The sequence below is a fragment of the Dreissena polymorpha genome, chromosome 8 (genome assembly GCF_020536995.1).
Source record: "Dreissena polymorpha isolate Duluth1 chromosome 8, UMN_Dpol_1.0, whole genome shotgun sequence".
Lineage (NCBI taxonomy): Eukaryota > Metazoa > Mollusca > Bivalvia > Myida > Dreissenidae > Dreissena > Dreissena polymorpha.
The window spans coordinates 39,885,050-39,898,812 of NC_068362.1; the positions used below are offsets into that span (position 1 = coordinate 39,885,050).

Genomic DNA, 13,763 nt, shown 5'->3' on the forward strand with positions numbered 1-13,763 from the left:
AAAGTAATATATGTAAGCCCTTTCAGTCCTGACACACAAAAAATTGGTCCAGAGATGATGGGACGCCGGATAGAGTTCCTAGACATCTTTCAAAAAGAGATTGCGTTTTGTACGATTTTTAGTCGACACGAAATCAATTGTGTTCCTGGGCAGCTTGTCGCTGAGTTCTACAGAACGGTAACGGTGGAGGATGAAGGTTGCCGTCGAGATCATCGATCCTGGACGGAGTGGATGGACCTTGCAGTGGTTGATTCATTGCCATATATGTATTACCTACAGTTTTTAATATTTCGAAGTAATGGATTAATCAGCGACAAAGACATTGCGTTTAAGAATCTCCAAGATAACACGATAACTATTCAATATCATATCGAAACCACATTAAATCTGATAGGACATTGTTTCGAGCTGGAAGGCGAGTTGCAATTAGCTTGGCATGTGTATAAGATTTCAGTGAAATGTCGACCGCAGAATAACGCCGCTTACTGGCACATGTTTAGGATGATTGGAGGGCTTTTTTATGGGGTTAAAATGTTATCTTGGTGACATTCTGCTACTCAGGGTGCAAATATGCATGACAACTGGAGAAAACTCAAATACACTGTGTAAGATTTACAAGAATGGCTCATCGCAGTTGTTATCATTATATTTTTCGCGTTGTGGTGTTGTATGTTCTGTCCTGCATTGTGTTGAAAACTTGTTTAATCGCTTAAGAAAATGAATATTTGAGGAGAATGTTGAATGTTGATGAGAGATTTATTTTTGTGATATTTGTGATTATATTTGTCTTTTTATTGTCAATCTTCAGTTTGACTCATGCATGCAGCGTATATGCATTTGAACATATTTTCTTTTCATATCTACCATGTTTTCGTATTTCAATTCCAGAAGTATTTAGCGGAAGAGTTTATACTTTAAATTACGTAGAACTTGTTTACAACCATTCTTATGAATATTTATTTATATTTTTTTCTGTACAGTGCTCACCTTTAAGATCATTCATTTTAGATATATTAGGATAAAGGGTCTTACCAATATTATATAACAGGTGGGTCAAGACTTTCTGTTAAGAAAAAGCTTGCAATAAGAATCTGTACAGATTCGTCATCTTTCAAAAAGGTTTCATTATACCGACATTGCACAAGTTTCCTAAAATTGCTAGTAGATACATATATATTGGTGTGATCATTAGTTAAAGGTTTTAGAACTGTAAAACGGCATGTATTTTTGTTATTTCTTCGCTCATTTCCGATTGTCATGGTATTCTGAATCCAAAATCAAAGCAAAAAATATTCATCTTCAGCCGACTTTCCCCTAATCACCGGGATATAAGTCGTCCGTTTACATTCGGTGCAGAATAAAGCCATTACATTTTGGCTTCTTTCCCTAACAGGTTACCATCTATTGTTCTAGGTGTAGAGGAGCAAGTGTGGGATTAAGTTGTTCTGCAGAAATAAATCCTTGGTCTGAGTAAGGTTCGAACCCTCATATCACTGTCCCTTTTCTGCTACGTCTCAACAGTTGTCCGAGTCATGCCATCATGGAATATCGCAACACGGAGTTCAGACTCTTTGAAGAAACGGTTTTGTGTTGTATAAGTAAGATTGTCACACGACGACGATAACGTTTTGGTAACTGAGCGATCATTGGATTCAATTGACATGACGCCTTATCTATGATCGCTCCGCCCACATAATCACGTGGCTCAGCGGGTAGCAAACCTGGACAAGCTAACACCAAAATGGCTTCATTGCCTATATACTGCATGTAGATTAAATCGATACTCCGGATTATTTTTTATGGACTTTTTGACACAATATGACACTTTTATAAGGGGTTTGTGTCATTTAGTTATTCTGCGAATGCAAAAAATATACGTTTATAGAGAACATTAGCTAATTATAACGGGTTTTTCGGTACATGAATAACGCTCTCAAACGCTTGCGCGCTGACCGAAATCGAACCTGTTATTTTTCGTGTGATGTTGGTATTAGCAATAGATTAACACTTCTTCAACGGCATTTTCCCATGTTATTTACGAAACATTTCCACTCGTGTATTTGACACGAAATAGCGCTTTAAACTGGGATTTCGGTGAAGTTTTACACGCTTTCTGACACCGAGTGTACCAAAATCCCACATGTTATTACATATAAAAGTGATATTAATAATATTAAACATTGTTTATTGGACATTTATCAATCACTATAATTGAAAGTGCAAGACAGCACAATAAGTGTGGTCATTGTCATATATAAAGTAGCGCTGTATGAAGGGGAATTCAGTAAAGCTACCTGTATCAGACGCTGGCGCATGTACCATCTTCTCCCAAAGTCGGCATTTATTGGTTATATCAGTAATAATAAATCTTACCATGTGGCATTTATCGATTCGATTCTATTAAAATAGAAACAATTAATCGTTTTCACTTGTTTCTGACACACACAAAACTCGATTTATAACGGGGATTTCGTTAAGTTACGCAAAGTTGGTACCAATCTTCTCTATTATTCTACGAGCACACGTGATATAATTCATACTTAATAATGCGTAGATATTTCTAACATAACATTTCCAGTTTTTTAAATAAATAAATGCTCCATAAGGGTGATCTCGGTAATTCTACACATTGAAGCTTCCACTTGCTCTTGTCAAGACCGCATTTCCGCGTTTGAAATGGTATAAATTTAATTAATCTAACTTATGGATACCGAATGTCAGAGTTACATAAAACATATTCACACCATTTTTGGCTTATTTCATTTCCGCGTTTTTTTTCGAACAAATCAAACGAAACTCGTTGAAAAAAAAATGAAAACTAGGCATTCGATCTCAAAGGTGGATTAAAAGCGTTCATTGGTGACATCACATGTCTGCACATGTGTAGATACCGTTATTAATATAATATATTACGTGTCACATTCTAATAACATGTATAATGGCAATAAAGTGCATTACTATCAGAGTAATACAACACAGCACAAATTAGCTAAGCTTCATGCTGGGTTTTATTTCTCTTTAAGTAATGCAGATGAACCTCGCTTCTGTATATTAATGACCTAGTAACTGATAAAACTATTTAAAAAAGTGAAATATTATGTGATAATCAGATCGATAACATAAACTATTTAAATCTGCTAGTATATCCGATAAAAATATATTATAATTGTCTTTGACAGTGTTGACGTTCAGTTGTTCGTGGTGACGACCGCATGCATTTATACATCTCTTAAACTTCTCAAGATCTCTTTTCGGCTTTTGAAACGATATACATTAAATTTCACCAACTAATCTTTCAGGATATCGATTGTCCGAGTTACATAGTCCCCATCGACACCGTTTAACCATTTTTAATCTAGTTTTTAAGAGAAAAACAATAGAAACTCGCTGAAGTAAAAGTGAAACTATACATAGCTTGTCTAGAAAATGGCGGACATTTCGTTGCTAACTAACGCGCTCGATTAATCGATCGCTGATTGGTAGATCAGTTTTTAGATAAGAACTTGATTTACAGGCGGCGTCATGTCAATTATGATAACAATTGATATGCAATAAAATAGATAATACACGGTTCGTGTTAAGAAGCAAAATGTTTATCCAGTGATGCTTAGAAAATGAAGATACAATATACCTCAATGACTGAAAATAAATAAAATAATAACTGAATTGAAATAATCAACAATTGCTTTTCATTTAATGGAATATAACATTTTCGTATAAAATTATTATCTAAGTAGTCGCCTATTTCTCCCTCAGATGTATTACTATGATCTGAAATTAGTACTAGAGGATGCTTGGTTTTGAACTCTTTCAACAGAAAATGATTGAGCAAATATGATATTTACTTTAATTTATCGTGACACAGCAGGGACCTATACAAACAAAGGGATGAGACACTCACTGAACCGAAGAACAAGCTATCGCGTTGTTACGCAAAAGGGAACGAGACTTGCGACCCAACGAGACTTCGCGCTTCGAGGCAAATTTTAACAGCCGCCATTTTGACAAAGCGAGACCGTGACAAAGCAATCGAGAAATAATAAGAGTACAAATTAACCAAGTGTTGCCAACACAGAAGTATTCATTGCAAAGGTTTGTTGAGTTTGATACATCTTATTGTTTCATTTGTTTTCGACTATGCTTTGTATTTACTTATAAAACAACGGTGGGTATTTTCACCAAATCATGCGTATCATTGTTTACACTTCCATAATCCGAGAAACGTGTGTCGTGGCTTTTTTCAAAAGGCTTGGTCAAATAAAGCTCTATACTATTGATTTTGGTATTCTTACAAACGTTACATTTCAACGCATTGTGTGATGCTAATTTTATTTGTATTGTTAGCAAATTCATGATTTTAAATGAGCACAAAGGCAATACAATTTAAGTCATTTTTTAATTTTTACCACTATCAGTTTCATCAACATATGTCGTGGCTCTTTTTGAAAGGCTCAGTCAATACTAGCCCTATATTAATCTTATGGGTATCTTTACAAACATTACATTTCAACGCATTGAGTGATGCTAATTTTATTTGTATTATTTGCAAATTCATGATTTTGAATGTGCACAAAGGCAATACAATTTTAGTCATTTTTTAATATTTTACCACTTTCAGTTTCATCAACATATGCCGTGGCTATTTTTGAAAGGCTCAGTCAATACTAGCCCTATATTAATCTTATGGGTATCTTTACAAACGTTACATTTCAACGCATTGAGTGATGCTAATTTTATTTGTATTATTTGCAGAGGCATAATTTTGTATTAGCTCAAAGATTATACAACTTTAGTCATTTTTTATTTTGTAATCACTTTCAGTTTGATCAACATATGTCGTGGCTCTTTTCAAAAGGCTCAGTCAATACTAGTCCTATATTAATCTTATTGGTATCTTTACAAACATTACATTTCAACGCATTGAGTGATGCTAATTTTATTTGTATTATTTGCAAATTCATGATTTTGAATGAGCACAAAAGCAATACAATTTTAGTCATTTTTTTATGTTTTGACCACTATCAGTTTCATCAACATATGTCATGGCTCTTTTTTGAAAGTCTCAGTCAATACTAGCCCTATATATATCATGTTGGTGTCTTTACAAACGTTGCATTTCAATGCATTGTGTGGTGCAAATTTAATTTGCATTATTTGCAAAGGCATAATTTTGTGTTAGCTCAAAGATAATACCATTTTAGTCGTTTTTTTTATTTTGTAATCACTATCAGTTTGATCAACATATGTCGTGGCTCTTTTCGAAAGGCTCAGTCAATACTAGCCCTATATTAATCTTATGGGTATCTTTACAAACATTACATTTCAACGCATTGTGTGATGCTAATTTTATTTGTATTATTTGCAAAGGCATAATTTTGTATTAGCTCCAAGATGATACAATTTCAGTTATTTTTTAATTTTTTTAGTTAAACGTGTTATCAACATATGTTGAGGCTTTTTTCAATAGACTCCGTCAATAGTAGCACTATTTTGATCATGTTGGTATTTTTGCAAATGTTACACTTCAATAAATTGTGTGGTGCACATTTTATTTACATGAATTGCAAAGGCATAATTTTGTATTAGCTCAGAGATTATACAATTTTAGTCATTTTATTTTTTTAACCAGTCTCAGTTTTTAATGTGTATGTCAATGCTCTTTTCAAAAGGCTCGGTCAATAATTGACCTATGATAATCATGTTGGTATCTTTAGAAATGTGACACTTCAATGCATTGTGTGTTTCACATTTAATTTGCATTATTTACTAACTCATAACTTTGTATAAGCTCAAGGACAATACAACTTTAGTCATTTTTTAATTGTTAGACCGCTTTCAGTTTTGTATACATATGTCATTGCTTTTTGCGTAAGGGCCAAGGCTCTGTAAATACTAGCCCTATATTATTCATGTTGGTATCGTAACCCTTTCAGCGCTGGAATCGAATTTTAAAGGCCTTTGCAAACTGTTTGGATCCAGATGAGACGCCACAGAACGTGGCGTCTCATCAGGATTCAAACTGTTTGCTATTCTGAAAGTATTCTGTGAAAAAAATCTAAGAAAATGCTAATTTTAGAAATTCAGCAGACGACACTTCAGCAGACGACAAATTTCCCAGCATACTAAGGGTTAACAAATTGTACACTTCAGTGCATTGTGTAGTGTACATTTAATTTGCATTATTTGCAAAGTTCTTGATTTGTTTAAGCTCAATGATGATACAATATTAGTCCTTAATCAATTATTTAAAAAAACAATTGAGATTAACATTTGTCTCCGCTTTTTCTTATGGATTGGTCAATACAAGCTATATTATTGTTTGTGTTTGTACCAATGTTACATTTCAATGAAATGCATGGTGCATATTTTAAATGCATTTTTTGAAAACACATAGCTTTGTAATAGCTCAAAGAAGATGAATGAAAGTTTACTTACCTATAGTTGTATTCAAAAGATAAATTTAATTTTATGAATAGATATATCCGAAGCTGATTGAAATCCTAAAAAAGAGACATTTTGATTCTTAAGCACAACTTTTTTGTTAATTGGCAAATTCCAATTTCTGTAAACTGCTTCGTTATTTATGTTGCTAGAAACATGCAAATCCATCATCATAATGCCTTCAGTTTTCAAAATTCTCTCATTTTCATGAGCATGTATGCATGAATGCGTTGAAAACAGTTATTTGAAGCAATCGCTTATTATTTAAGACTAATATTGAATTGGTAAAAGACATAAACAGGACAAGTGCAACCTACAGCATAAATATATCAAGTTATGAGTCGCTCACACAAAGTATGAACCACTATTCAGAATGTATGTTATAGTGAAAAAATCACAGTACAATATGCTAAGGGTTGCGCATAAATTGTATTTATTAGAAATTGGTATTCATTAAGTTAACAATAAACAGCTTTGACTCATTACTTAGTAAGGATAAAATCTGGAATCAATTAGTTAAGGGCCAAAAATAGAAGGATAATTGCTGTACTAATATCTTAAATATCCATAGCAACACACCAATCAAGGAAGGTCTCAAATTGACACCAGTTACTAGTGCTGTATATTATTCCATACATAAATGCCTTTTGTGTCATACAGTTTATGGCTATTAGTGTGTTGATATGCACCTTATCTGTTATCAAGGGATTATCTCAATTTGATTATGTCTGGCACAGTATGATATTAGATGAGAGATATCCCTTTCCCAATTAAGTCAACTTTGCATGATAAACCTTATCCCTATGCCTGACAAAGGGTTGCCCCTATGACAACATGGTCCCATTCCCCCTTGGACAAACACCATGTCCTTGTTTTAATGTCATCATCATGATTAATACAGTTGTATTTGAAGCTTTAATAAGCTTAGCAACATTTTCACAACATGAAACTAGTTTTATTTATTAAATAACAGTGTTGTAGATGAAAATCAAAATCAGTTAATACTTTTGAATGTCAATTTAGAAATTCTTTCCATTCAGAACTGGTTTTAGTACCCATTCTGTGTTGCTTATTACGCGCTTGTACTGTAGTGTAGAATAACAATAAAGGACATTAAAATAGTGTTTTGTTAATATCAACATGTGCTTTAAACATAGTAAGACAATTATATGTTCACAAATCTGTATTTTCAAAGAGCTTGTAATCCTGAGAATATGCAAAAGACTTGATGTCCTAATCATATTCAGAAATATCTTACTGACAGTACAGTAACTAAATACTGGCGCATACATCCACGATTCGATAGAAAAATCTTCATATTCACTATCATCTTCCATCTACATCCATTTTCTGAATAAAGTTGTTAGCAATATCACATCCAAAGTGTTATAATGCCGGTTTGATATAAAGTGTAAACAAACATGTGACATTCCTATGCAACTCAATTTAAATGAAAATGGCGATTATATCAAAATAAAACTATTTTAAGCATTATTTTATTTGTATAGAACATAATATGTTATAAGGATAAAGATGTAATAAAGAGTAACATTTCCAGATATAAAATTCACATATCATTGGTATAAAATTAGAAACATATGTATCAACATTTAGGGGAAAAAAAACATTGAAGGAAACACAACTTTGAATTGTTACTTTCAAGCAAATACAAGAAACATTAAATGTTCTTGCCCTTCAGTTTCACTCAAATACATGTAATAGTTCTACAAAGCCATCAAATCCTGGTGACATTTTGTACAGGAGTTCATATTCTTTATTGACCTACCAATTGTATTTAGTTACGGCTTAGTTGATCGCCTGATATGCTTTTCAAACTTCCTCTGAGACTTTTTGATGGAGCTGACTTGTCAAAAATCTTTCCTCTACTTATTGTGCGTTGAATGGCCCTAGCCATAGCAAAACCTCTTATTGTTAAAAAAATCTCAAGGCAGTCTTCAAGAAAGCACATGTCACTGACATCCTCTTCAGAGGAAAACTCAGAGTAAAATAATTTGTCGGCATAGTGCTGAATCATGAAAGCTTCAAGGACCTTTTCCTTAATTTCCTCTTTGGAGGCAATGTTGTGTTCAGTGTATTGGTTTTCCCTGACAACACGCTCAAATTCACGAATCATGCAAAAGAAGTCTTCACATGGCTTCTTGAGTCCACCTCGATTCTTTTTATCATACCACACTGAAAATATGTCAGTAAAGGATACTGCACCAGAAGAATTTGTTAATGCTGACACTGTTTTAAGACTTCTGTCCCTTAGTTGTTTATTTTTCTGTTTTGAGTGTTTTTTTTTCCAAATATTTGATAATGTACCCAGATATGTAGTATAGGACTTTGTTGTCTGAGTCACTTATTTCAGATACTTTTGCTGCAGATGTTTTTTCTTCAAGTTGCCTTCTTGCTTTAATAACTTCAGCAATTAATTCTAAAATGATAATTTGGAGGAAGTTGTTTATGTCTTTTGCACTTTGTGCTTTTACACTTGATTGTATCAAAATCACTCCTTTACTAACAATTTCCTTGTCAGTCCTTATACGGTGAACTGTTTTGAAGAGAAGTTCCCTTTCTTCTGTAGAAGATAGGTTGTTGTTTTTGTGACAGATTGTAATTATCTCTTCAAAATATTTCTCAACCTCCTTGTTCATCTCTAATTGTTCGGCGATTTCAGCCTCAATCGACTTTCCAAAAATATTGTATAGCTCATTTGTTTGGATGTTTTTTAAGCTGTTTGAGAAGGCTTGCGGGAAGATTGTCTGTAACTTAGTAAATTCTTCTTTGGGCCAATTACTGTCTTGTCCCTTCTGGTTGTCGTTTTTCTTGTGATCTGATGCTGAAAAATGTTAGGTTGATACTTGTTTAATCCTTTTTTACATCACTGAACAAACTATAGTATGTGACTGCAAATAATATGTGTTCATTATTATATGAGTCGTGTTCTGGGAAAACTGGGCATAATGCAAGTGCGTAACTGCACAGGCTAATCGGGGACAACACCTTCCGCCTTAATCGGATATTTGCTAAGAAGAGATTTCATTTCAACGAAAAATGTCATAAAAGTGGAAAGTATCGTTCCTTATTAGCCCGTGCGGACTGCACAGGCTAATCTGGGACGACACTTTCGCACATGCATTATGCCAAGTTTTCTCAAAACAAGAGACATAATTTATAATCGTTCTCATTCACAGAATGTTTGGCCAATGTTTTTTAAAATATAAATTTTATAACTATTATCGTAGAAAAAAAATTGAAAAATTGCAAAGGTCATATTTCTTTATCATTGGAGAAAACATTTATTCTGAGATATTTTCAAGAGTTTGTTTCGACATTGTTAATGCTTCAATTAAGAATTTCTGAAATGTGTAGATAATTGTTATTCAATTACAGCAAAAAATCGGAATTCTTACATAAATATTTCAATTAATTTTATTAATATGTTGATACAACTAAGTACATTTTTATGTCCATCTGTCTGGTCGTCTGAAATTCCGTCACACTTTGCATTTAGGTTTTGCGTTAAGGTTGCGAAAAATGTGGAAAAAGTTGGCATAGTCTATTACTCTTCCTATGGTGGCAAGCCATGTTTTCAATAAATAATGGTGACTGTTTAAACATTTTATTAACTGATTTTTAGAATATGTTTTGTTTTATGCTTTTAGAATGCCTAGAAAACGCAAAAGAGGATCCCTTACGGTGAAACGCAAGTACCACTACATAACATCTGAACAGCCAAAGGAAGAAAACCATGTTGCCAGTGAACCCCTGGTGAAAATTAAAGCTACAACAGATACTTCTACCCAGTCAGAAAGTGAAAATGTGCAGGTCACAAGTGATCATAGTTATGCTATTGATGAAGACTCCACATATGAGCTTGACTCCTTCCAGGAGACAAACATTGATAAGCCTGAAGCTGATGTGATGGAATGTAGTTCAGGGCTTCTAGAAATGGAGGTGGAGACGACAACCTTCTCAGACTTTGCTGTGGAACTTAAACTGCAAAGTATTTCATCTCAGTTCGTTGTAAAGGAATCAGAGCAATCAATTCAAATGTTACAGTTGTACGCAAATGACAGTCTGACAGCAATCAAGCTATCTGTTGAAATTAAGAGTGATTTTACATGCTCTGTCTATGTGCATCGGAAATGCATTCCGAGATCTCACCAAATATGGACTGGACTGCCACAACATATCAATCGCGTTGCTTATGTTCTGGTGTTATTGGAAAGACTGTTAAAATTTGATGTCTGCATAGGAAATCCTGAGGTGGAATTTTCAAATTTAGTTCCCATTGGATCAGGGTTGTCCAGCAACAACTCCCCAGAAATTGTGGCGTACAGGGAAGGGGACTTCAATGCAACACATGCCAGTGGAGAGAGATATAATTCCACTATTAGATCTGTGAAATGTGACATGCTGTCCACATCAAAAAAGTGTACAGCCTGCAAAAAGTACTTTTACTTATTACAAAGCAGGAAAAATAGGGTTGAAAGCAGACTAAATTCGTGCCGAAAATACAGCCACACAAACTTTAAACATAGAGACATGACTAAACAGGAACTTAATATGAAATTAAACGAGCAGAAACATGAAATAAAAAATTTACAAACAGAGTTGTGGAAACAAAGGAGGGAATTTGATAAGATCATCACAGCAAATGGGATCAGTGTTGAAGGCAGTGAACATCATGAACTGAAAGACCTGATGGCAAGTTGTGAGACAGAATTTGAAAAATCGTTCCCGATTTCTACCAGCCGACAGCGTCTGTTTTGGGAACAGCAGATGTCTTTTGCCAAAAAGAAAGACAGTCGAGGGATGCGCTGGCACCCCATGATCATTCGTTGGTGTCTCTACCTTCGACAAAAGTCAGAAACAGCGTATGATGTTCTTCGCGAAACTGTATTTGTAAATTTGCCATCAACAAGGACATTATTTGACTATTCGCACTTCCTTAAGAGTGAAATGGGTCACCAGGCAGATGTTCTAGGTTTGTTGAAGGAGGAAGCTGTGAAGAGACACCTGTATGACACAGAGTGGAGGAATTATGTCGGTCTTCTCTTTGATGAGATAAAAATTAAAGAAGATTTAGTGTACGACAAACACACTGGACAGCTCATCGGATACTGCAATCTAGGCGATGTTGCCAATGAAATGATGCAATTCAGCGAAACAAAGAATGAAACTAAAAAAGAACTAGCAAAATACATGTTGGTTGTGAACTTGTGATGCTGCGAAGTTTGTCTTGCAACTGGTGTTTTCCGTTGTTTGGTTTTGCAACGACAGGCATAACAGCCGATTTTTTGTACCCCATTCTGTGGAAGACAGTAGCGTTACTACAATTATCCCAAATTAATTTACATGTCTTGTTCTTCACTTGTGACGGTGCATCACCAAATAGACGGTTTTTCAACATGCATCGAGTGGGTATTGAATCTGTGGTATACAAGACCGAAAATCCACACAACAGTGACCAGAACATTTACTTTATATCAGATGTTCCACATCTTCTGAAGACTGTGAGGAACAATTTTAGTAACTCACATGCCCACAAAAAATCAAGAATGCTGTGGGGGAATGATAAAGACATTTCATGGATGCACCTAGTTCGTTTATTTGAGGAACATTGCGAGATGAACTTGTACTCTCCCTGCCCAAAGTTGTCGCGAAAACACATTGATCTGCTTTCCTTCAACTACATGAAGGTCAGTTTAGCTGCACAGGTTCTGAGCGACTCTGTAGCTCTTGCCCTTGAGGAGTTGTACGGTCCAGAGGTCTCAGAAACTGTGCAGTTCATGAAACTATTCAACAAATTTTTTGACTGTCTAAATGTTAGGAGTTTGTTTGAAGGGAGAAATAAACGCAATGACAATTTACTGCCTTACACTAGTGTGGATGATGAACGCTTGAACTTCCTGACTAAAGATTTTCTTGGTTACATCAATAAGTGGGAGGAGAGCATTCAAAGTAGACCAGGAATTTTCAATGATTCCCAGCGGGCCAAGATGATTTTAAGCCACCAGACTCTCGATGGACTTAAAATATCTGTAAATTCCATCACCGAGTGTGTGAAGTTTATGTTAAGCAAGGGTGCTAATTTTGTATTGACCCATAATTTCAATCAGGATCCTCTTGAGCAACATTTCGGTCACTATAGACATAAAGCGGGATCAAATAATAACCCAACTGTCTATGAGGTCAGAAATGTGATGACAACAATGAGAACTGTCGACTCTTTGGCTGTACCAGTAAAGCAGGGAAACATTAAAAGGGGTGCGGTCGACAAAGAAAACATAGACCATTCCAAGTTAAAAAGACGAAAGTAAACAGAAAAGGTTGACTTTAACCCATTTATGCCTAGCGTCCTGAGAAAAAGAACATTGCAAACAGGGTAGACCCTGATGAGACGCCGCATAATGTGGCGTCTCATCTGGGTCTGCGCTGTTTGCTTAAATGAATTTCTTTATGAAATATTCTAAATATAGATATAAATATACTGACACCCCTAATTTTGGAAATAAATTGATCCAATTTAGAAAGATGAGAGAGTCCACGGGGCATAAATGGGTTAATTATGTCAGGGACCTATACAAATATGTTTGTATAGGTCCCTGATTATGTTTGCATAAAAATAAATCTTTTTTTATGGAAATGTATGTTTACAGATTATTAACATAAGTTTCCATAAACCAATCATACAGATTTATTTGTATGCATAGATAATTCATGTAAACCTTTTCTGTAAATTTAACTTTTGTCAGTGCCGGGATGGTATGCACAATACATGAACCTCATACACTCGATGATGTAATTTTTTTTATTTCTGTACATTATAAAATATCTGCCATAAGTCCTAGAACAAAACTGGTATCTTTAAAAAGTAACTTGTATCCTATAAATATTTTTTAGCTAATGCAGTGAACTTTACTTATTGATCAATTTAAATGACAAGGATAAATCATTAAATAAATTTCGGTGTTATATGTTATGAATTTTTATGCCCCCAAATGGTGGTGTATAGTTTTTTAACTGTCCGCCAGTCAGTCTGTCCGTCTGAAAACTTTAATATTGGTCATTACTTTTGCAACATTGAAGATAGCAATTTGGCATGCATGTGTTTCTCATGGAGCTGCACATTTTACTTTTATATTGTCATGTTATTATAAACTGAGTTCCTAAAACCATGCAAATACTGCTTAATCACTGGTTCTGTATGTAGCATCAATGTTACTTGAATATTAACATTTTCTTTAAGAAATTTGTTCTCACTGCAGACTCAAAAGAACTTTGAATAATTTAGTTTGCAAAAGGTATTGATC

General features: G+C 34.5%; 1 protein-coding gene across 1 annotated transcript; it reads left to right on the plus strand.

Annotated features, from left to right (window-relative positions):
- The first annotated feature begins 3,871 nt into the window (after positions 1 to 3,871).
- Positions 3,872 to 12,720, plus strand: LOC127841502 (uncharacterized). Its single transcript, XM_052370372.1, has 2 exons — positions 3,872 to 4,092; positions 10,110 to 12,720. The coding sequence occupies exon 2, from the start codon at positions 10,111 to 10,113 to the stop codon at positions 11,671 to 11,673; it is 1,563 nt and encodes a 520-aa protein (XP_052226332.1). The 5' UTR covers positions 3,872 to 4,092; position 10,110; the 3' UTR covers positions 11,674 to 12,720.
- The last annotated feature ends 1,043 nt before the right edge of the window (positions 12,721 to 13,763 follow it).